Here is a 26359-nt window from a genome sequence, read left to right as displayed (position 1 = left end):
ATAATTATAAAAAGGTGTAGTAAAACTAAATGAGAAAAATAATATAGAAAACGTCGTTTCTTCCGAAGCGGGTTTCGAGCGTCATTAGGTCGAGATTAATTAAATTAAAGGAAAACTTTTCAGTTCGAAGTGAAAAAAGGGGCAAGAAGGGAAGACGGTTAAAGGCACTTGAAGACATTTATACGAGCGAAATGTCGATAGGAGCTATTTAAGAAATCGATCAGAGGGCGCAAGGGAGTAAGCGAGGGGAAGAATGAGAAAAGGAGTCAGAATGGCAACAGGGAAAGACCTTTTTAGCAGCGTACGGACAATGAAAATTATAAATTGAAATTTGAGAAAGGTTAAAATGAGAAAGTGCCCCGTAACGCGAGGATTAATTAGTACAAGGCTAAATTATTTAACGGCACGTGACGTAGCAATTTTTAATCAAAACATAGATGTTTGGGAATATTGTTTTACATCTTTGTAGAATTAATATATATAAATTGGATTAATCGTTATATTATGTTTGGTTTACCATATGCTTTTTAATAAAAAAAACTATTAAACTGTTGTGTATGACATATTATTAATTACTTTATGTATCATATAATTTATTATTATGAATGTTTAAATTTTTGAATAAATATTTTATAGAAAATATTCGTTTATAATATTATATAATTTGCACTCACCAAATTTTTCGGCGTCCTTTATCTGCTTACAACTGTCACAGACACATTTATTTTTATCATTGCACTTTTAAACCACACTATATCACTATTTATATACATTTTAATTATTATTTACACTTTTTTTTTATCTATTTTAATATTTTTTGATACGTATAAAAACATTCATCAACATGAAGAGAAATTTCACAACTTTTGCACATGTACGTTGTACCTTTTCTAATTCCATGTACAGAATAAACACGACATTTTATTGTCACACTTTTATTTATATTGGCTGATGGTTTTTCAGTTTATCCGGAAGCCTTTCTGGTAGATCGACAACGCGGACACGGCAAGATGTAGTAGACTCCGGTAAAATGTTTTCAGAATCGATAGATTCCACTGAATTCTGCATCCATCCTTTAGCCTTACTCAAACTAAAATCTGTAAATTTAATTTTGCTGTTACGATTAAAATTTTAATAGAGACTAAACGAATAAAACAATGCGCAATAAAATAAATAATAAAACTCTTTTGTTTATTTCATTGTTTTTCGAAATATTGTGTAACTAGGCAATGATCGTCGCGATCAACACCTAATATATTTATTACAGTCCATTATACATTGGAGCTTATACTAGATTGTAAGGCTGGTCGTTCTGGTTGACTGTTGGTGTCTATCATCTGTATGGTATGAGAAGTAGGTATTATTTTAAAATCTTTTATTTTTTTGTTTTTTAAATTTAGATAAACGTTTTACTCTTTTTGCCATTTAATTCTGACAGACCCCTATTTTTCCGTATTGTTATACAAAGTTCTGTTTTCCATAAAAATAAATATTTTGCGAGTAAAACGTGATTTTAAAAATTGTCAGCATAAACACAGTGCCGCTTTTTCAGATATGGGTTTAGTACTTTCGTCGCCGTGTTTACTAAATTTCTTAAATTTCCGATGAGAAATTTAAAATCACAAATATACCCGGTATCTGGTTCGAAATTTTATTTAACATTCTATAATTGTTTAGAGGGAGTAGCCCTAGGGGTGGTTGACCTCGCGTCCAATGAGACTTGTGTGAATCTAGGTGGACTTTTTATTATTTATTTATTAATTTATTTAGCTTAATAGCTTATCTTTACATCAAACAACTTTAAGTTTATAAACATATATAAAAATATATAAAAAATACACAACAGAAAATAAAAATATACACTAATAAGACTTATTATTATAATTTATTTCTATATGTACGAAGGTGTTTTTTAATTAAATTTAGGAAACCCGTTATATTTTTGCTTTTTCGGATTATTCTTGGAACACTATTATACAAATCAAAACCTCCGTACTTAACTCCCCTAGCCGTACTCGTTTTCTTATACTTATCTATCATTAAATTTTCTCTATTTCTAGTATTATATTTATGTACATCTCTATTTCTTATTAAATACTTATTAAAATATTCTGGTAACGTATTATTTTCTAACTTATATATAAATACTAAAACATTCATACTCAATATTTCTTGAACATTCAACCATTTTAATCTATCAATCATACTTTTACAACTAGTTAATCTATTTTTATTTAAGATTACTCTCATTGCCCTATTTTGTAATTTTTGCAACATTTGTTTGTCTAATTCATTTAACATATTTAATATTGTTGCACAATAAAGAAAATGGAGCAATATTATACTATTGTAAATTTTTTTTTTTTTTGTATTTATACTTAATATATTTCTTATTATAGATAATAACCCTATTTTTCTACTAATTTTTTTTAATATGTAATTACAATGTTCTTTAAAATTTAATTTTGTATCAACAATTACTCCTAAATATTTTATACTATCCATTATTTCTATACAAGAGCTATTTATTACTATTTTGATATTATTATCTAACACATTTTTATAATTAATAAACAAACATTTAGTTTTATTCTCATTTAATTTAAGTACATTATTCTTTAACCATATTTCTAATATACTTAATTCATTATTTAAATTATTTACAATTTCTTTAATATTATCACTTATGCAATACATTAATGTGTCATCCGCAAATAGATGAATTTTACACTTTTTCACGTTATTAACTATATCATTAATATACAATACAAATAACAATGGTCCCAATTGAGACCCTTGTGGTACTCCATATGACATTAATTTCTCTTTAAAATATACATAATTTATTTTAACTTTTTGTTTTCTTTTATATAAGTAATTATTAAACCATCTTAAAACTATGTCACTTATACCTATATTCTCCAATTTCTTTAACATTATTTTTCTGTCTATTATTTCAAAGGCTCTCTTGAAATCTCATGAAATCTTAATAAGTGATATTTACATGTGACAAATGGACGATTACGGCGTGACGTTTCTTGCGATTAATGTGAAGGTGGCGCAGGTGGTGATGGCCGTAGATGATGCTCTGGGCTCTTGTGGCTGCGTGCGGCGAGTGTCATGTGTGACCCTTTGAACGGCTGGTAGTTTGGGAGTTTCAGGAATGATTTAATGGTCTGTCGGTGAGGGTGCGTGGCTGGTTTCTCCGGATGGCTGCTGGTAGGTCGTCTGCGTCGCTTGCTGTCTGCTCGTCTCTGCCCATCTCTTGCTTCAGGCCGTCTGCCTTCTCCTCCTCGGAGTCCGGGCTTATATTTTTTAGGGATTGCACGCTTGCTGGCCAATCGTGATTGTGCATCGGTCTCCTAGCCAATCGCTGCAATCGCTTTTTAGAACTCGAGAAATCGGATGTTGCATTTTCGAAAGCGAGTTTCTTGCTTGTCCAGACTTTCAAATTCTTCGGAAAAGGTTTGCAATTTTGGTGATTGCTTTGCTTAACGACTCGTGTTGTGAGGTCAAAAGAAGTCCCTCATGTGCCATTATATTTGTCTTATTGTTAATGCATGAACGTTTTTAGTCACAGTCACAACTTGGTTTAGGACTGAACACCCGAAAAATAAGACTACTTAACCATTGAATCGTACAGGGAAAGGTATTGCTTTGACTTGTAAACATTATTAAATTTGCCTATAAAGTTTTCTACAATTGGTTTCACTTTCGCAGCTTACTATTTTAAACTGTTGCATTTTTAACAAAATGCAAAAAAGTTTAAATTTATCTAAATCAATTCTCGGTATAGTTTTGTATATCCGCGTCTTAATTATGGGGCTTACACGTCTGACAAATTATGTAACACTTATTATAAAATATACATATTACCTTTCTAAATAAAGAAAATATACATATTGACATTTTTACCTTTATTGTGACAAAAAATTTGCTCTGACCAACCAAAAAGCTAGAGCTGAAATACATTTATATATATTATTACCTAACATTTTATTATAAAATGGTAATGTAACACTTTTTACAAAAATTTAAAATTTTATGTAAAAATATGCGTAGAAACCCGCGCCAGCACACCATGGTGAATGGAATGTTATTTTTCAACTATAACATTCATCTCATAGACTATTCAAAACTTGCGGAGGCGAGAATTTGCATTATATCACTTCTCGCGCCATCCCGGAAGTCTAATTTTATTTCCGGTTCATTTTTCACGATTCTCATGGACGATTTACAAATTTGCGAAATTGGTCCCGGACCACCGCGCTGCAACAACACACCCAGCCGCGCAAAAGTACCATAAAAATAACCATCGTTCAAACTTATTCCGATAACTTTTCCGGACAGGCACAGTGCGAGTTGAAAGCAATATAAAACATATAAATAACTCACACCCACTCGATTCAAGCAACAAAAAACATACAAGTTCAATATGCTTCTAGACATGTTTATAAAATATTTATTTATTGTGTTAATATATTTGTGGTGCTAATAATTTATTGGGAGGATCGCCTAACATTAAAAACTCAGAACAAATTTAAATATTTTTTTAAGCACTGCAATATAAAAATAAATATTTAACACTGTTACTGTATTTTCACCTCACATTTGATTTTTCATAGTAAGTTTTATAGTGGGTCCATGAGCTGTTGAAGTCCTGATGGATGTCCAACTGCGAGTGTCAGTTAAAACTGTCTTAGAGGGAGTGTCTAAGGAAGTGATCGCTAGTTGCCCGCTTTCCCGTATGGCCCCCTCCATAGGAGAATCGGTTTTCTACCCCTTTTAATTGGACGGGTTTTTTAAAAAAAGTGGCCATTAGGTAGTGTTTTTAAACATATTGTTATTAGCTAATTCCAAATGCACTTGTTATCCTTTCTCAATACTTTTAATCTCTCTAATTAATTGCGGGTACTGAGACTAAATCGCAAAAAATTTACTCACAACTTATTTTAACCAAGAAGCGCTTTTTAATCTTAGACGTTTGAAAACTTTGTATATTACATGCTGTAACTGACTTCGTCACCAAGGCTTATGATTTAATAGCATAATTTTCTCACGCCTGTAAATGTTTAGACCATTTAATCCTTACATTGGATTGTCGAACCGTTAAATGAAAGGGTGGTTTAATCGACTTACACGACAGTTTATTTGATACATCTTATTCATTCATCATTATATAATTTATTTATATTATCTAGTCATCTTTGCCAGATTAAACATTGCTTCCTTTTTTACATTAGTTTTACGATAAAGTAACATCTACCGACATTCATTAATCAAATGTTTATTATGAATATTTTTTAAGTTATGTAAAAAAATATATTTATTATTGTATTGCCTCGTTCCTAAAGCAACGAGTAGGACATAAGTGTAATCTCATTATGTATGTGTATAAAAGTAGAGTTTATATGTATAGAAAAAAACTTTCATCGTATCCCAATTTCGATTCGATCGAGATGCGTTAAATAAAAATAAAATCGGATAAAGCAATGATCAAAGGTGATATTTCCGGGCCCAAATGATCGGCTCGAGTAATAAAACAGATTTCCTTGAGGTAACATTGAGCGCCAAAAGTTTCCAGACCTATTTCCCCTTCGAGCGGATAATTTCTTACCTTTTCTCACCGAGTAGATAAATTTGCTATCCCTGCTGATAAATGGTTGTCGGAGGATACACGAGTTTTTTTTCCCCGCCCTTTCTTCTGCCGCAAAAGTACCATATAAACGCGGAGCTCGGTCATTGTGAAGCAATCTCATTCGGTGGACGTGTTGAGGTATACTTTTTTTGTGTTCGCCATTAGGTCTTGAGTGTGCGATATAAATTTGTGTTCGGGAAAATTCGGCATGTAAGGCGTTTAGGCGTAAATTAAAATATAAAAAATTTAATTATTAAATTGCCTACAAATAAATACAGAATTAAATTAAAATAAGGTATTAATTATGCTTAAATAATTTATTTCGGTCCATATCTTTTAATATTCAAATATCTAATATTATCTAGTTATTGTGAAAAAAATCTGCACTGATTTTATTATTAAAAGGATTTAAATTTTACATGCACAAACGCAAGGTTATGAATTGGCGTGTATTTTATTTAATTTGGCATTAAAACAGTGTCAAATGCAGTACACTGTGTGTTTTATCGACAATATTTAATTTTTAAACTTCTCATTACTAGTCTCTGTTGCTTATGCACTTTTGATTTTTGTTTGTATCATAATGTTTAGCTGTAAGCTAAAAAAAATTTAATCAAAAATAGTAATTATGGCAGTTAGAAAAATCAGAATCTATGCAAACATTAATATTGCTAATGTTTTTTAACAAATATGATTTCTAACGACAAACCTCACTTAAACATGTTTCTAGAATATTTTTAGATGAATTTACAGCTGCAAAAGTTTAGCTATATATGATTTATTTTTTTTCAATGCTTATTATTTCAGTATAAAATAGAAGTACAATGTATTACAATATTTATGATACAAATATTAGTACCTAGTTTTATAACTATTTTCAAATTTTACAAACATGAATTTAAATTTAATATACTGCGTGATTTATCACAGCACAGTCTAAACTCAGAAATAAAAAGTTAGGTTTAGTTTGTAATTCATTGAATTTGTCAATTGAAAAAGTTTTTATTATTTCAAAAACAAATTTCGAGAGATAAAAACTAAAGTGTTTGATAAAAAATATATACAAATTTTTACTTTTTTTGCTGAAATCGCTTTGGGAAATTTAACCCGAGAGATCCATATATGTATTGTTTTATTTGCGTTCATTATGAAATAAACCGAATTTAACATCAGCTTGTAAGAAATAATGAAGCATTTCGAAGAACATTGTCTCATTTCTTTGATATACTATAACACTGGTTGTTTTGTTTTTATTATTTTTAATTTGTTTCATCAAAACGATTTGCACAACTCCAGAGCATGATGTAATCCTCGCCGTCAATTTATTCAAAGGATACCGCAAAGGGATATTCCAAGGGTCTAAATTCCGGGCGCGGGAGGTAAATAAAAGGGAGCGCCCGGAGAATAATGAACACATTTCATTCTTAAATAAGAAGAGTAAAGGCAGCAAAAACTTCTTCGAAATTCTTCCGCTGAAAATTTTCTTAATATTAAATTCGGTCATTCGGAAAGCCGAGCCAAATTATCAGCGATGGCCCATCTTTGTGTAATACGCTTTGTGTAATGCGGTATGCAAGGTTTCGCCTCTTTCTCTCAAAAAGGGTTCTATGGCAATGCCCCGGCGAAGATTTGAGGTTTTTCTGACGAGTTTCGTTTAATATTATGTGTAGGATGATGTTTGCTCGTTCTTCTCTTTTTAATTATACGCCAAATTTCCAGTCAAAGCAAGCGCCGTTAATTATATAAATATACATTCAGTCAAATCTGACCGTTCAAATATTTTTAATTAAATTATTCATGAATGAAAACACAAAATGACCTTCTGAGATTTAGATTTATTAAACATACTTGGTGCGGCTAAAGAACCGCATGATTTTTGAAAGTAAATAGCATAAACAAATTTACAATGCGAAGTAATTTATTATTACGAGAGATATATGAAAAGTCAAGCTGGAATGGAATTTTCAGTCTTGCAATATGTTTTGTTTACTTTGTCATCCTATCTTCACAAAAATTACTGTTTTAATAATAATAATTATTAATTGCTAAGTGCTTAAAAATATTTTAAAGACTTTAAATAATAATTGTACTTTTGTGGCGTTCTTATAGTTTTAACTTTATTCAGCAGATGTTGTTATTATAATTTTCTTAAAATACAATTGTTATTTACCTTATTTATACTTGTAGTAAATTTATGCTTTTTAATTTGACGTAATTATTTTAGTATTGAAATTGTAATAATTCTATATTATTTCATAGTAATATATTAATAACTTTTTATCTTCCATAATCTTTTTTTGCTTAAAATAAATAACCCACTGGCGTTTTTTATTATGATCATTAATTCATTTGCAGCGAGCTAATGAGAATATTTTCCAGAGCTAAAGTATTATTTTGAGGTGAAATTAAAAAAGCGCAAACTCTTTATAGTTGTTCGATAATAAACTTAATAAAAACTCATTAATATTTTCAAGGCAATCATATTATGTGACAGACTTTTCAGATGTTGTTGTAATATTAAATTTGAACTGATATAAATCTGAATGTCAGATATACGCTTTTCGTGTGTCATTTGCACACTATTCATATCGTATGAGCTTTTTTTATTATAAAAACTGAATTTACTCATGTGATAAAGTTTAATAATAAAAATATATATTATGAAATAATATAAGACAATACACTGAGTTAAAGTCTATCAAACACATTTTATTCCCATATGAATTACCATAAAATCGAAAATCCTGTAGAGAAATTTAAATAAATCTTTCAATTTAACAAAGAATTACACAACTATGTAAATACATAGATCTGTAATTACGAAGGTCTACATACGCTAAACATATTTTAAAATAAACAAACATAATATTAATTCAGTGAATTATATTAAAAAGAAATTAATTATTAGTTTTAATCGATAACAGTGTTTCATTTCTGTATATATAAAATCAATATTCTAGAGTGATTCCAGAATAAATTTGATGGCCTGTGCCCTTAAGTTACATTATGTCTCTGCAAGTGTGTCACTGTACCAGAAACAAATAAGAAATAGTTAACAATATTTAAAGATAATAGAAACTCTCCCCAAATAAAGACAGTGTTATAACAAAAAGTAGATTTAAGCGTGTAAATATAATAAAACTAACCAAATAATTAAAAAAAACATGAGTAATATTATGGCTACAAACAAAAGTACTTTACACTATCGAATATTAAAAAAAAAGATTGGACTATAAATATGTATTAGGTATCTAAAATTAATCTCCAGCGGGAGACTTCAAAAATGTAATTTTTTTTTCTCCTTTCCCAAGTGCCAAAAATATGTATGTTTAGTTAAAAAATAGTGTAAAAATTAGCTATATTAGCTAAATAAATTATTTAGATACAATAAACAAATAAACATGACGTTAAAGTGCTAGTGTACGTAAAATGAATTTTTGTACAACAAATATAAATATACTAATGATAAAGCTTGCTGTACTCTTACCATTATTCTTTATTTAAACATAAATTCAGAATATTTTTCTTTAAAATATAAACTAAAATTAAACTTTGTTTTCGACTACATTATACTAACTACAATATATTTAACTTAACGGTTAAATTTAAATACGGCAAAGCCCGTTTGTGCGTATGCGAAATACGACTGGAATTTCCACAATTGATTTTAACGTCTGCCAGAGTGTCTGGCCTCAAGTAAAATCCCTTCAGGGATACTATCATTTAAATAAGCAGCTTATTTGGATTCGTCGCACCAGCAACGTCAATCGATAGAAGCTAGACAGAGGGATAAACAAACGCTAGTACAAGAATAAGCTCCTTTTAATAAGACTGTCAATAGTGCACTATAAAAAACCATATCGTAATTGTAAGTAATATCATGTTACATAACGATCGTTCAATTCCTTTATATTCAATAGAAAGAATCGAAAATCAATTGTGAGTGACACATTAATTTATTTGAGTCGAGCGGAGATGGGTTATTTTTTAATTTTTTCCTTTATCTCATTCTCCCAACTTTCGGTGTGGAATTTTCGCTTTTAGTTTAGCGTGAAATTCTTCCACGAAATCTTAAATTGTTTTTTTACCATTCTTTGCCCCGTTCCACGTCGGACCTCCCTCAGACCCTCTGGTGACATGATTTCGTTTTTGTCCGTCATTAATTTCTGTCTGTGAATTTTCAAAGGCATTTATCGTGTCTTATTTAATTTTTAATTGTCTCTCGAGACTGAATTGGGCGGCCGAAGCGCGACGGAATGCTAAGGCGAAACGGTACTTTATTTTGTAATTTTGTTTATTTTATTTTTGTTAGGTTATTCAGAAAATAATGGACGATTTACATAGTAAGAGATTTGCTTTATATACTTTGCTATTAATATTGTCTTCGAAGATATGACTAATGATGAATTTGAATACAGCAAAAAAATAACAATTAAATTAAATACTAAGAGATAAGAGACATTCAAATCTAGTTGCGTAAGAAAAACACAAAGAAAAAAATCGTTTGTTGGAATATTTAAGTTAGTTTATCATTGAAGCACTTAGACATAATTTACTGAGTTTATATAACAAACATTTCTAAACGGCACAGGGGGAAATTTTGCATTGTTTCTCTATACTTCAAGAAAGTTTTTATTCAATGGCCTAATGTTTTTACTGATCCTTAAAAAATCAAAGACAATGATAAATTTGACTTTAATGGAATTATTCTGATAACGTATAAGCTACACATACGTGAAAATAGTTTGATTTAAAAACTACAGAATTTTCCTAATAAACTTATTTGTATTTATTTAACTGAACTATCTTTTATTTATTTACGACAAAAATAGATTATAAATTTATTAAGTACTACATAAAATAATTATTCTGTGACAAGAAAATATTTATATATTTAGTTTATTTGTATTGAAACGATCAGGTCGTAGGTAGTTGCTTTTCAGTTGCGTTGGTTGATGATTTTTCGGCACAAAGTGGCCCTTATTTGCATTAAAGCAGTCCATTTTATCATTATTCATAATTGTGAAAGATATGACAAGTTTGGGTATACGCTACGGATATACTTATCTTCTCTAAATTATCCGCTTATACCTGAAATAAATTTCTTATGTTATTTCACTAAATAATGAAATATTGTCACCGCGTAAAATACCAGCTGAGGTACTCCAGAGAAGTTTTCTCGGGTCATTTCTATTCATATTGTACACAAACGACATTCTCATCCTCAAAAACACCAACCTACATACTAACCAGTTCCCACAGTCTTAAACAGATTTCAACTATATTACAAAAATCCCTGAAACCCAAAATACTTACTTAAAAAAAATAGAAATTAAATTCCACAAAAACAAAAAAAAAACAGAAGCCATTATTTTTACAACCCACAGATAACCTTAACCCCCCGCTTCTCAAAAGTGAGAAAGGCACTCCCATAGTATGGAGAAAAAGCGTTAAATACCTCACCTGGACCCCAAACTTAAATTTAGCAAACACGTAAAAGAACTTCGGTTAAAAGGGCTAAACCGCTGTCGCTTCTCTTCGATTAATATTTAATCGAAACAGCACGCTAACAACCATAAATAATTTTTTTTTTATAAACAGTTAATTAGACCAGTTTTAACACATGCTTGTCCGGTATAAAGCAACACAAGTAAAACTAACTTTGAGCAATTACAAGTAATTCAAAATAAAGCATTATAAATAATATATAACACTCGATTTTATACGAATCTTAAAAAGCTACATAAAAATATAAAATTCCAGCAATAAAAAAACATTGTTTTATCACATGGAAAAAATTATAAAAACATTTCGCGAGAACATATTAACCCACTAATATCTAGTATTGTTAACTACGACAAAAAATAACTCTAATTTAAATATATACATAAAATGCTAAAGCACATCTTGCTTTAGGACTTTTAATTATGTATTGCTTTATCTACAAAAATTGTAATATTTTTTTTGCTAATCTTTTCTATATGTCTTCTTTTTATATTTGAAGAAGGCTTTGTATTATCCTTAAGCTTAAACTAAATTATATAAAAACAATAGTATCTTTCCCATATGTGTAACTTATTTGTAAACTAAAAAATGGTTATGAACGAGTAATCTGTATTATATTACATATCATGTACAAATGTAAATCATATGTACGCGATAAGCAGTGTGTAAAAAAATTGGCACAATTTTTAATTCGCCTTTAACTTAATGAATCTGAATATGTTCAAAATATATGCAAAACCAAATATCTTTCGTATTTTGTAAAGCAAGCTGGAGGATCTTTCTATTTAACTAACTTTCGTTTATTTTTACCTAACCGAAGTATTTTTATTTTAGAGGTGTAAATGCGCTTTTTAAAAGCAAAAAAAATACTTAAAATAAATAATAATAATTCTTCTAATTCTGATGTACTTTTTTTTGTTTGAATTTGACCGATCATTTTTTTTTTAAATGTTAGTTTTAACTTCAGATATCACTTATTGTTTCTAATGTGTAAAAAAAGTAGCTGTTGCTGAAAGTCTATGTCAAGTTCTTTATAAAATTAGCTATGTAACTGGAAATTAGAAACCTATGTTATAAAATAAATTAAAATAAATTATAAAATAAACAATATTTACAAAATATAAAAATATGTACTATAGAAATATTTCTACAAACTTATTATTTTTTGCGTAACAGGAAATAACAATAATTATTTATCGTGTTTCGCTTAATGGTATTTAACTTAATATATTACAAAGTTAGTTATTTTATATACTTATTTTTAAATTAGGGTATTAAGTTTATGAAAATATAAAGTTCTGCTATTAAAAATGCCTTAATTAAATTGTGTCAAACACAATATCCCTTAAATATGAAAATCTTTTGTTTTAAGTCTTAATCTATGTTCAATCTTTGATTAAGCTTTTATAAAATAATACAATATATATTTTCACGTTTTTGTAAATAAAAATTGTGGTTAACTATTCAATAATAAAAAATATTTAAAAAGAAGGTTTATTACGAGCGCTTTTTTAGTAAGAAAATTATTGGAATCGTAGAAAAGTTTACAAACACAGCTTTAGAATTAATAGAAATAATTTCGAAACGTATAAGTGACTTTCTTAAAGTATTGAATTAAGTATTAGCTATATCAGGTATTGTTAAAGTAAACTAAAAATAAAAAATACATAGATAAAAAACAGAAAGTTTAAATAAGAAATACAAATTTTAGTTAAAAAAATCGTCGTGTCTCAATGCTTTAAAAATAAAAGGTTATGTACTTTTTTTTATTGCTTTAATGCTATTTTATGTAAAATATTAATTGAGTACCTAAAAAACTATATGTATTAAAAATATAAAAAAATAATATATGTATTTAATAGCATTTACTTTTTTTTTGATACTTATTTTTTAGCTATTTTTAAAAGAACAACATAAATTTTAAAATTAAATATTTTTACAGGGAGTGACAAGTTTAAGCAGTTACATATAATAAAAAATATATAGATATATAAAGCACAAAAATATGTGGCTCAACACATGTTAAGGAAAGTCTTATAATTTTGCACTTTTGCATATTAAAATCTTATTAAATATATTGTGAAAATAGTTATATTTCAGAGTAAAATATCAAAAAGAGATTTACAAACGATAAACATAAAAAGGATCGAAACAGTAAAGAAATATTGTATACATATATTAATTAATTACTAGTTTAAGCAAAACCTACATATTTATTAGTATTTGTGTAAGCAAAATAATACAATACCTCTCTAGAAAAGAATGTAATAACATGCTTGTGTGATAATTACATATGATATTATGCTTCTATATAGATATTTATTTAGCAATATAATATGAAGTAGCTTGTGTTATAAGCTTCATATACAATTAAAAAAAACACAAATTTTTACACGGGTATTTTTAAATCTTATTTAAGTATTATCTCTATTTTTCTAAAATTTATAACACCTAAATAAAGCCGTAATTTTAGGGCAATTTTAAAAAAATATTTTGAAATTTAAATTTAAAATAAAAATAAGTCTATAATTGAAGCTTCGATGTTTCGTGGCAGTGTTACTCCTATTAATCTATTATTACATACATAATATTATTTACATTAAAACTTTTTATTTTATTAAAGTACATGTTTTATAGCATCTATTTAACACTATTTATAGTGCAAAATTTCATTTGAAAACCCTCAAAGCAATTTACTAGGGCCATTTTTATTTATTTTTAATCAAGAACAGTTAAAAATATGCTTTTAATTTCACACCCAAATTATTACACATATAATTATATACTAATAGTAGCACGTACATATTAAACCACTTCAATTTTCAAACTTGGGTGTCATTAATCAACCATTATCGGGTGTGGTAAACTTCAAACTGCTGAAACCACTATCGTGTCTTACGTGCCAATTAGATTGTTTGGTTTCGCAATTAGACTGGCGTCGAGATTTGCAAAACTAGACTTAAACTCTAAATCTCTCCCCCTCTCTCTCACACTTGCACACACGCATATAAATATATGCATACATATTCTTCTTTTGCGTTATTAAGTTTGTCGTATTCAGCGAAATACCTGCCGCTTGGCAAAGGCACAAAAGAATAAACTACTAACAATATGAACGATTTAATAAAAACAAAGAGACTCGACTCAAAGTCAGAACGCTTTAAGAATTCACAATTGCACAGTCAACCATTTGTGCTGTTTGTTTCGAGATTTTCTCGAATTTATAAAGATAAAGGTTGACTTTTTTACCGTCGTTAATGACTTTAGATAGACGTGTTATTCAATAAAGCGTTTAATTCAAAGTTTTTATATTAGATATACAAAATCACTAAATAATTATTAATGATATATTTTATAAGAACATACGTAGGGCAGTTTAAAGTTTCTAAATAAATTTATTAATTTAAATCGTTCCTATTCAACAAAATAATAAAATCGAAACTATCTAAAAATTTACCAAATATTTTTGCAATTACAAATATCTTACAGACGTGATATATATACATACATTTAAAATAATGTTTGTAATATGAATTAAAATTGTTTCTAATCTCATTTTGTCGTAATTTTTTTGTAGATGTAATGGGTTTATAAATTAGTAAAACAAATTTATTTTTTAATATATGTATTTCATGATATTTTTATAAGAACGGTCCCTTAATTAAACATTATAAATGTGGAACTCATAAGAGCGATTTTTATAATTATTTATTTTATATTATATATAAAATAACGCTATATTTATTTAATATCATATAGTATAATATTCATATATACCCATACATGTTTCATCGATAAGAAAAGAATAAATTTTTAATATATACATACATTTATATATATTTTTAAGATTTAACATACATAAACATATTTATTTCAGTTGATATGAAAATTAATATCGTATTTTTATGTCAATACATTCTCGTATATATATATAAATTACATTGCGATTTTTTTTACATAATACGTATCGTTAGTAATATTTTTGTTGGAATAACTTTGCTAAATAGATATATTCATATGAGAATCAATTTTAAAGGTCTACTCGCCTTTAACGTAAAGTTTCAATAAAGTTTTCTCTTTATTTTTAATAAAAACATTTTAATTTTATATTAATATTTAAAAATAAAATAAACAACATAATTATCATTAAAATATTCTATAGTAATAATCTAATTAATATTTATTTTAAAATTTATTTACATACAATACAATCTTTATATATTTTTAAATGCTTAAATAGAGAACTTTTAAATTATTATATTAGTAAGTATATACAATATTTACATATACCAATATTTATGTTGAAATTTATCTTTACACAATACATTTACTAAATCAAAACACATTTTTTTTAATTAACTGTAATTTAAATGAACTAAGAGGAATAAATATCTTTCATGTTAAAAACATTTCGTAAATCGTTTTTTAACGAAAATAAAATAAGAGCAATCTGTTTAGTAATAATTAAAAAAAACCCTTATACGTTACATAATATCATATAATTTATTTTACATTTTAGGGACCCACGTACAACTAATTAACGCGTCAGTCTTATTTCTATTCGAAAAAACGCACAAACTTTGATCCTGAATTATATTTTATTTATAAATAGTATTTTTACAATTATAATTAAATCAGTAGATATTATTTAATTTTTCATAATCAATTAAATAAAAATAAAATTGTATATAAACACATTTATTTGATTAACGTATGATAAATCGAAGATTCTTTCTAGCTTTGATTTTTTTTTTTTATAAAATATATACATTTCTGACAAAAAACATAATAATATAGAGAGTATTTCGTGATATTTCCATCTAGCAGCTATTTGCTTTAAAACATAATCAATTACAAAAACAATAAATTACCTAAGCAAGTTCAATTTTAATAATTGGATTTATGCAAAAGTTTTGACGTATTTTTTTACATTTAATTTTATAAATTTAATTCATTATATATTTTATATATCAGTTTCTGATATATTATAGTTTTTAACTGTTATGCATTTTTTATGCTTTGATGCAAAAACTAACTAAATTAATGTTTAATCGTATTTAGAAAAATGATGATCCGTTTTTATAGGCCAAAGAAAATTTTATAAAATGCTTACTATACAATTTAACTGTAAATATTCACTTTGATTTTAATATATAATTATTTATAATAGATAATAGCTTTGGAAGAATTTGTTTAGACTTATTAGTGCCATAATATATTTTAGTTTATTAAATATTATCCATTTCTAGCTTTTATTCAGGATTCAATTAAGTAAAACTTTTAGTTTATTTTGAAAGAAACACACGATCTAGTACTTTATAAAATAGTTTTAAAACCTATATTTTAATTTGAATTAGAGTTTAATAACATAATACATAGGCTCATAAATTAAATGTATTTTTATATAAATACGTCAAAAATTATGCAATAACCTGGTATTTGTTTTAGTGTATATAAATTAGTTTATAAATTAATCCATTTAGATTTCACTGCTCTAAAGTTTTACCACACGAGATGTTAAGTAGTTTTGCTTTATGTAAATATCCATTACTACACCAATACATACCTAATATCACACACATATAGTCAATATCACATTGACTGATATCACGAAAAACTTATCTTGAACTCTAATGTTAAGATAATATGATCAAATAAATTTCAAAATTTAATGCGTTTTTTAATATACCACCCTTTTACATTTCATCTTCATTTAAAATGCAATACACAAAGCTTTCTATATACACAATCCATATAAAACTTACCGTTGAAATTTGAGTATTATTACCGATGTCTAAACCAAGACATCGGACGCGGTCTCCACCGCATGCTTATCTCAGACGTTCATCTCCGATATGGCAGCTTGAGGCATCCTGGACTTCTGATTGCACGACTTTTGAGCCGAAAACACGTGACCTTGCGATTGAGTTCCCGGTGGCGTTTTAGATCTTGCTGGAGGCGGAGTTCTGGGCATGTGCATGTTGACGGATCCGTTAGGAGGGTGGTTCATCCCTTGAGTTTGTATGTCAGCTAAGTTGTGTTGGTTATTTAAAAACGTTGTGTTTTTAGGTAGAGTCATGCAGTTTTGTTGTTGGTATGAGAAGTTCATCTTTCTAGGTAAAGTCATGCAGTGACCTTGATTTGTCATTTTTTGCGCTTGTGGACTTGATTTCTGTATCATTTGCATGTTGCTGTGGCACATATTTTGACATTGCGGATTTATGTTAGTAAAGTGAGGTTCGTTTGCATTTCTGCTTAATGTGGTAGTCATCATAATTGAGTTTTTATCTTGATGATCTACATCTACGATTGCGCTGCTGCTTTGAGAATGTCCTATAAAATAATGGGGGTGTTTGCTGCTAAGGTTATCGAAGCTGTTGTTGTGGTTTCTGTTTTGCTGCTGCTGCAGACTTTTTACTTGTAACCTAGTCTTGTCTCTTTGATAGTACACTCCAGCGAATATCAATACGTTCAAGATCAATAAAGAACAGCCTATAGCTATGGTAACACTCAAAGCAGTGGAATAGGCAGTGTATCCAGCCGCTTCAAAGTTAGTATTGTGGTCTTGGTGTGTTGAATTGTGTATTGGATGGTTCTGGATGTACGTGGATCCGGGTCGTACCGAGATTACGTTCACGCACGTCGTTACTATGGTGTCCATGGTCGTTTGAGGCAAGTCCAGAGTTACGTTGTGTAAGGGTCTACGATACAGCTCCAATGTGGGGTCGTAGTAGGTCGTCCTCGTTAAAGGGTCTGGCCTCACCGAACCGTCGTACAAGTCACCGTCGTTGTGGTTCCGGAAGAGGTTGTGCTTGGCTATTACGTCCTTCATCCCAGATCGGTGTAGTTCCGGGATGAGCCGCAGCCACACGGACAGCTGATGGGCGCGAAAATGGTTTTTCATCCTCGGCTTCATGCCTGACAAACAAATTAAGCGGGATAATTAGATCGTTGCGCTGTCGGACCCCTTTTATATGATTATGTAATATACTGGAGTGTGTATGTGTATGTGCGTATGTGGATGAAGGACGTGCTTACCTATTTCTAGATACTTCTGGTGGAGGGTGTCGTACTCGTCCCACACAATGCTCTTGTAACGATTGCGCTCTCGGGATATTGGAAGGACCGATTCTTGGCGATGGTATTCGTTTGGATTTCTAAAACAAGATAAAAATACTCACATGGTCAATAGTTCCAATGCTGAGATTTATCAAGCGAAATAAGAGTCACTTCAATATTTAGTTTAACATCGTATTTTGTAGGACCCATAAGTGATCGATAGAATAGATTTATTGTATTATGAAATATGTTATATCTGGAGAAAGGAAACAATTTAAATATATAAAGATCAAAAAGATCAAAGGTCAATTCAAAAATATATATTTTGAAGTTGCAATTAAAATGTTTATGTAATATTTTTATTTGTATAGAATTTTACCCTGAAACAGTTTATTGTGGCTAATCTTAGCAAAATCAAACTCACTATTAAATTGGCATTTAGTAATATTATTGTGTATTTAATAGCAGAGATTTTCTTTCATATTTTCAAATATGAATTCCATGATCATTTTTTTGGTAAGCGGACATTTGCTTTCCGAGCAATTGCTCCTACGACAATTGCTCTCAGGACAGTTGCTCTCACGGATAATTGCTCCCGTGATTTTAATTTGCTGCGTGTTCATTAGGAGTATAAATTTCAAACTAAATTACCGTGTCACAATTCAAACAACGACAATCAGGATCTATGGATAAAAAAAATATTTTAAATCGATGTTTCGCGTATTTTATTGTAAAAACCTAAACACATATTTTTAACTTCAGGGCATTACTAAGCTAGTCTCAAGTGAATGTTTGTCTGGCGCATAGGTGACTAAAATTTAACCAAAATAGACATTCGAAAGATCACTATAATTTAAACATAAACACTTTATTAGCAAATGCTTTATGTGGCACTTGATAGCAAATATGCGCGAATTTAACATTTTTTACCTTAATGTGTGTATCTTTTAATACAATGTAAATATTTCAATGATTTTTGAAGCCATAATTATAATATATCAAGGCATCAATTTTAACAAATATTCATCGATTTTTTAATAAGTGCGTCGTAAAAATAGAAAAAAATAGAAAACAAAGAAAATCTTCCTTAGTTAGATCAAAAAAATGTAGGTGCATATTATTTACTTACATATGAAATATATTTTTGTCAGCACTTTTATTGAAATTTTTATTTTGCTAGCTCTTCTAAAAACTAATATCAATTACTCGATTATTTAAGACATACAAAGGTTAATCCAAACTTGAACCAAGTGGAGCAACGCCAATTATGGACAGAGAAAGCAGTTGCTTCCCTTTTCACATCAACTCAACTACGATATCTAAAATCCATAGTGCAATATGATTTTCGAAAACGGTAACGAAATATACAATAATTATGGTAATTGTTCGTGATACAAAATTGATACACAATAATAATTTATAACTAAATAACTTGACTTATATAAATATAATAAACATGACACATGTCAGGACTAAGAAGCATTTTATTTTTAAAAGTATTCTATATATATTAGCTTGTGTACTTTATATTGCTATTCGATTTTTCTCAAATACATAATTTATTTTATTAGAGTTGTATTTTTATAAAAATGTATAAGCATGTTATGAATTTTTACTTCCGTGGTATATAGAGTTTTAAGTGTTTATTTTAAATATAATTTATGTTTTAAGCCAACGAAAAATATGTTTTTTTTAAGCTTGTTTTATAAACGTAGACTATCTTCTTTTTTAGCGGTTTATGTGTTTTTTACTGTCGAAATTTAATTTTCATACAAATATTATTTATATGGTAAAAAATACACATTTATGCAAATTAATAAATAACTAAATTAAATAATATGTATATTTTTTTGCATTTGAAAAAATATGTATATTTTTAAAATAACAAAAATTATATGTATTTTCAAAATAAAGAAAAATAAATGATGAAATAGTTAATAAAAATCAATGACATAATCAGCGCAAAACTTATTACAAAAAAATATTAAGTAAATATATTATATATTAAATATTAAATATATTTACTCTTCGAATGTATTAATGCAATTTAAATATTATAAAAAAAGATTAAATGAACTTTATAATAAACTTATACTTTTAACTGAAATCTTACTATGGCTAGACATCGGAACAAAGTTTTATGATACTTTCAGCGAAGCACAAAAAGCTGCAGATCTTATTAATGAAAAATATAAATAACAAGTTCTCTAATTAGTCTGACTTTTCAAAGTTATTTTCGTATTTGCAAATAATAAATAAAGTTAATTATCAAATAAAAAATGAGCACTTATTTATCCAAAATACCATTAAAATTTAATTAATTACTGAAAGATTTTTGTGTATACTTTTTTATTACAAGCTTCTTAAAAATAAATATTTAATCCTATTACCTGTGAAGCTCATTTTAATAAAAAGGAAATTAGCGTTTAAATTAAAATCGCCTCAAAGTCGATATCAGGTTTCATTCGAATCGATTCGGTACAAAAGTGCCAAGTTTCAATAAGCGTTTCGTGTAAGCTTCTGGTATGAAAGGGTTATATACAAGTAACAGGTGCGATATTGCAACTGCGGTTTTCCCATATTATCCACATGCGGAGCTTTTCTATTAATGAAAGCTCTCTGCGAATGAGGTAAGCGTTTGGTTGGTCAGTTAACACCGTTTTCTATTAACTAACGCAGGCTTGAAGTAATACAGGTTTCGAAACTTGGTTCAATCCGTTGGACCACAACTGTTTAAGCAGCTCTCCAATTTTTGTTCCACCGCAAAATTCGCTCAATAAACCTAATGAAAACTCGCCGCAAACAATCCTTTACAGCCTGTCCGCTTGATTAATGATTTTTTTCTACTCCTACCGAGGAGAAGTCAACGGTAACGACCGTAGACGGTGTTTTTGCCCTCTCGTTTGTAAATTGGAGGTGTTCATTACCATAATAGGTTCACTTCTTCTCGATGCTTGATCGTAAATTTCCAATTCGTACAATACTTGCACCATTTTTCACGTGGCAAATTCGGCAGTCGGGCGCCTGGAGCATTCTTGAAGGGAATGAATCGTATAATTTATAAAGAAAATTTATTACCAAGGGTCGAATAAGTGCCAATAAGCTTTGAAGACATATTTGCGCTGGAACACCCTAATACATAGAGATAATGACTGAGAAATAATGGAAGCTGGCTCTTATATGTATTTTATTGTTTTATTATACAATTAAGTAAAAAGATCGATATATTGTTAACATTTATATTTACAAGGTGAGTAAGTATATTTTAAATTTGTAAAAAATAAAATTTAAGCTTCTAAATATTTTTTACGCAATCTTCTTTTAAAACACGTGTTCTACGCTTGATACAAACATAAGAAAGTATCTTACCGCGCAAACGAAAGTTCTTGTCAAAAAAATAAAATTAGATAAGTTCATTATTCTAAAAGTGTTACATTTAATAGCTGGGTACAAAATTAAACATAATTTAGTATATATAATCCGTATATTCAAATTTAACTGTCACATATTCTTATTCTGAACTTATAATTAATTCAGGGTTTATATATTTATAACTTTGTTTTGAACAAAGAACGTATATAGGGTCAAAGCACTTAACGGACTTTAATAACAAAATAATAGGTTAAAAATATGTTTGTATTAAGCTACCTAATATATTTCAGCTATTTGTTATCAAAATTATAAAAATTAATTTTGATAGCGATTAGCTTTAGACAGTTTTAAAATAAACTTTTTCGACTAAACTAAGTTCATGTTTAAATGTTAGGTAAAAAATAAGATTATTGCATTTTTTAAAGTAAGTAAATAATAATTAATATATAATAGATGTATATGTAAAAATTTTACATTTTTACCATTGAAAATATATTTTTGAATTTTTTTTATTACAAATTATATGGGACAAGCAATTGACATTGCTTCTGACATTCAGACGAGAAGTCTACAAAGTATTTTTTTTAACTTAAAAAATGTGTTATTAATAATTTAAAAACTATTTTTTTTATCAAATATATTAATAAGTGTATAAATACATTAATTTATACATTTATTTCTAATGCAAAATAAAAATAAATATTATGAATTATTTTTTATTACATTTTTTTGTGTTAAAGAAGCTAAAAGCGAACATTCACTATTCTTTAATACCGACAGTATACATATATATCTATATGTGTATATTATAAAAATGTTACGCGTATAAGTTACATGTGAAATTGAGCTAACATGTGACGACATAAGCCCTAATGCGAAGAAAGGGTTTTCTTTTTTCCTCGCAAAAGCCGAAAGGTTGAATTGTCATTCAGGCGGGATGTGTAGGATTGTCTCTATAATAGTGCGATCTCTCGATGTAAAAATATACGTTATCATTTGCAAGGAAAAATTGAAATTGACGTTAAAAAAATATGAATTTTTCTCTCGTTTTCCGTAATGTGTCGAAGGGGAAAATATTGGGATATGTGTCAGCCCTCCTCGATACTCTGGTTATGCGTTATATTGAGCACGTTTGTATGGGGCTGGGTCGTGCAATGGCGATATAATTTACGGGAATAGGCTCTGAATTGTGCGAGGGTCCAGGCTTGACCAGATGTGACTCTGTGGCGAAAAAAGTGGAAGAATATCCTAATTAAGCCAATAGAAATTGATATCGAAAACCATGTCTGACAAATTGCTACAATAATATCGTCATTTTTATGGTTTATTTTGGTTTGTCAATGAGAAGTTGAAAAATTATAGACGTGAGCAATGATAAACTAAATACAAGAGCAGAGCTTCTAAAAAATTTTATCAAAAATGGAACATACCTTAATTATACACTAATATAAATAACAATATATTAGATCCTGATAAGTTTTCTAATTTAAGATAGATTATCATATTTTTTTTAAATAGACGTCTAAAATTATGTGTATATATATATATATATATATATATATATATATATATATATATATATATATATATATATATATATATATATATATATATATATATATATATATATATATATATATATATATATATATGAACTATAAGAGTCGGAGCATTATTTTCAGTCATTGGTAATGTCAAGTGGCAATGTAAAGATTATTTAGCACACCTTAGTTTTCTCTTTCAAAATTTGTTAAGCAATGAAATAATATGTCTGAATTCATAATATACTTTATAACTTAAAAGGTGTGTATTTTTTCAAAACAAATATATTAAGTTTTTAGAACCAAGTAAAAAATAGTTTACCTTCGTAATGCTGCCGATATCGCTTTTCTATATAAGTAGAGAGTTTCTTGGTTTTAAAATAAGCATTACTTTATAGAAATGTTACCTTTATTTAATTGCTTTAAATAAGCTTCTTGTTCCATTACAGGGAACATATAAAAGACACTTACTAACATACACAACACAGCGGGACTTAATTCCACACTTAATCACACATTTTAAAAGACAACATCAGCTCTTAAAATTCTAAACTCAGCTACTCATATTACTATTTTGCCACTACAATGACACTTATATTATAGAATCCTGCATTATAATTATAATGCAAGAGAAAAATATAGAACAGTTTTAGGTGCCTTTAATTTTAAATTCCACAAACTTTGATTCCTGTATTTCATATACTCAAATTCAATATAACTTTTATTACAAAGTTAGAAAATATACAAAGGTATCTCCATAAAATTTAAAAACTATAATTTGCGGACTATAAAAATAAAATACTGAAGAATTTGACATTTTCAACTTAATAAAACATAATAAAGATGCATGTGCTATTTTGTATTTTTACTTTAATTTACGCGTTCAGGAGTAAAATAAAATCTTAAATAACGCGCCGATAAAAGCAAAAGTATTGCAGCTTAACCATTCGTTTTCCCAATTTTTTTTATTAAATATAACTATATTATGTGTGGTTTAATAGTGCATATATATTTTGTTTCAATCAATAATATTAAAACTAATATTACTGATATATCATGAATACATTTTTTTAACATAAGCTTTCTGAAATGTAAAAATTATAGGATTGTATTTTTATCATAAAAAGAAAATAGGAATTACATCAGATTCGCGTGATTGACATGTAATATAAATAAGGTTTAGTATTTTTGTAGAAAAATAACTTTGTCAAGTAAAGGGAAAATGCAATATAAATACGAACATGTTCCATATTGAATAGAAAAATTCAGTCCAAAGACATTTTATATACATTTTTTTCAAAGAAATTCAGATTTAGTCGGTTATATAGAATTTTCAGGTAACAGGAAATGGTAAACCTATTATATTTCCAGTTCTAAATCAACTCGAGAAACGCCGGGAGAAAAATATAAATTTAGATAAAATATTCCGTGTCCGTTCCGGGGGCGGAACGTGCGATTTCTTCGAACCGGTGAAAATTCGCATGTTTTATTGTGATGCAAATTTCTTTTGTATTACACGAGGTCGATTTTTTCCGAGGTCTTAACGTCAGATATGCAAATTTAAAAATTATTTCCAATCGGTGGGTAAGTGCGTCTAAAATAAATTTCCGAGAATAATTTTTATGGTTTTTTTCTTCATTATGTAGGTACTTTAGCGACTAGCTTTCCAAAATGCTCTCTCTCGCGCATTATGACGCTTCGTTGAATAATATAAATGACTGTTTACACGAAGCGGCGAAATATTTTCGGTGCACAGAGGCTAGTTCAAACAAGCGTCGAAACACGGATATTTATCCGGAAAATGTGACGAGCTCACTGGGGAAACTTTCAAAATTACCGCACTGGAAGCTCTCTGGCGTTTATAAATGATGTATTCCCTCGTTCGGTGGACCAGCGGTCTTTTGCGCATATTAATATTTTCGCTTCGGGTCACCGGCGACAGTTCGATTAAAATGTCACCGGTTCTAAAACGGCTTTAACTGAAAACTACATCTGCATATTGTTACTAAAAATAATATGTTAGTGCTAGGAAGCAACATTCCATATCGATCGATATTAAAATAACATAAAATTTCAAACAATAAAAACATTATGAATGCTACAGTGTACTTTGACACGAATCTGAATTATTTGCAAATACATTTCTAGAATCGCATACCTTAACACAGTAATGCCTTTGACACGCTTGTCAAAGGTGACACCTAACGATGTTTTGAGTGACAGCCAGCGTTTACCAGTACCCTAGGTGGCAAATAATATTTTATTGAAAAAACTTCGTACATTTTATATTTTTAAATATTTTATTAATTTATCTAAGTATATGTGTAAAGTATAACAGCTTTACGTAAATGCACCCCGCAATACAATAAATCTATCTGGATTAAAAGTTAGATAACATTGCTTATTTGGGAGTTGTCTAATACTCGGTTATTAGGTGGCATATAAAAACTAAATTCTTTCAGAATCTTCGGATTGTGCTTGAAAAGTATATTCCAGGGGTTTTTTAAGTATACTCGTGCTTTTTAAGATTAAGAAAGCTTACTTGAAGGCAGATAATCCAGATAATTATACAAGGTTCACAGTTCCCCCAAACTTATTAATTGATGCGCGAAGACAAATCTTATCTTTGTGATTTTATTGAATTTGTTTATCATAGAAAATCTGACTAAAATAATTTGACAGGTTTTCCCAATGCGGCATGATAGCCAATAAGTAAAATAATATATATTAAATTTTAGAAACGGCAACAATATATTTTCTATAAGCTGATGGAATCTGTAGTCCTCTAGAAATAGAACACCTAATTTTTTATCACTTCTGTGAGATGAATCACATTGCTATTTATTTTATAATTAAAAAAAGTAGTGTTTTGCCTTAAAAATATGTTATAAAATAATATTTTTTTGATACTTAATAGGGTGTTATAAATATTTAGATGACAACGCAAATTAAAATATTTTTTTTACAATTCAAAATGGAATCTTTTTAAATAATATTTTGATACATATTATCAAAAAAAGTAAGAATTTGTAATGACGAATTACTACAATAATAGCATTATTAAACAAAAAATACATTTTTGGGCCAAGATGAAAATCCTAAGCAAATCCTGATGTGGCAATGTATTTAGACGAATTGAGTGGCCTATATTTAATATATTGACGAGGGTGTGAAAAGTATGCTTAAAAAATATTTTTTTTAAAACTCATACCGATCTATATTTTTTTTAAATCAAGCATAACAA

At 28.3% G+C, this 26359-nt stretch overlaps 1 protein-coding gene across 1 annotated transcript in view; it reads right to left on the bottom strand.

The window, feature by feature from the left end:
- Positions 1-16492: 16492 nt before the first annotated feature.
- Positions 16493-26359, bottom strand: part of LOC148234915 (neuroligin-4, Y-linked-like) — a 183702-nt gene continuing 173835 nt past the window's right edge. Inside the window, exons 10-11 of the mRNA XM_088185519.1 lie at positions 18182-18300; positions 16493-18061 (exon numbers count right to left, since the gene is read on the bottom strand). Coding sequence (XP_088041645.1) covers positions 16980-18061; positions 18182-18300 — 1201 coding nt within the window. The 3' untranslated portion in view covers positions 16493-16979. The remainder of the gene's footprint in view (positions 18062-18181; positions 18301-26359) is intronic.

This window comes from Plectrocnemia conspersa, unplaced genomic scaffold (assembly GCF_051122295.1).
Source record: "Plectrocnemia conspersa isolate PC_06_02 unplaced genomic scaffold, ASM5112229v1 ptg000005l, whole genome shotgun sequence".
In the NCBI taxonomy this organism is placed as follows: domain Eukaryota; kingdom Metazoa; phylum Arthropoda; class Insecta; order Trichoptera; family Polycentropodidae; genus Plectrocnemia; species Plectrocnemia conspersa.
The sequence above is the reverse complement of the archived record's forward strand: the minus strand, read 5'-3'. Positions and strand labels throughout refer to the sequence as shown.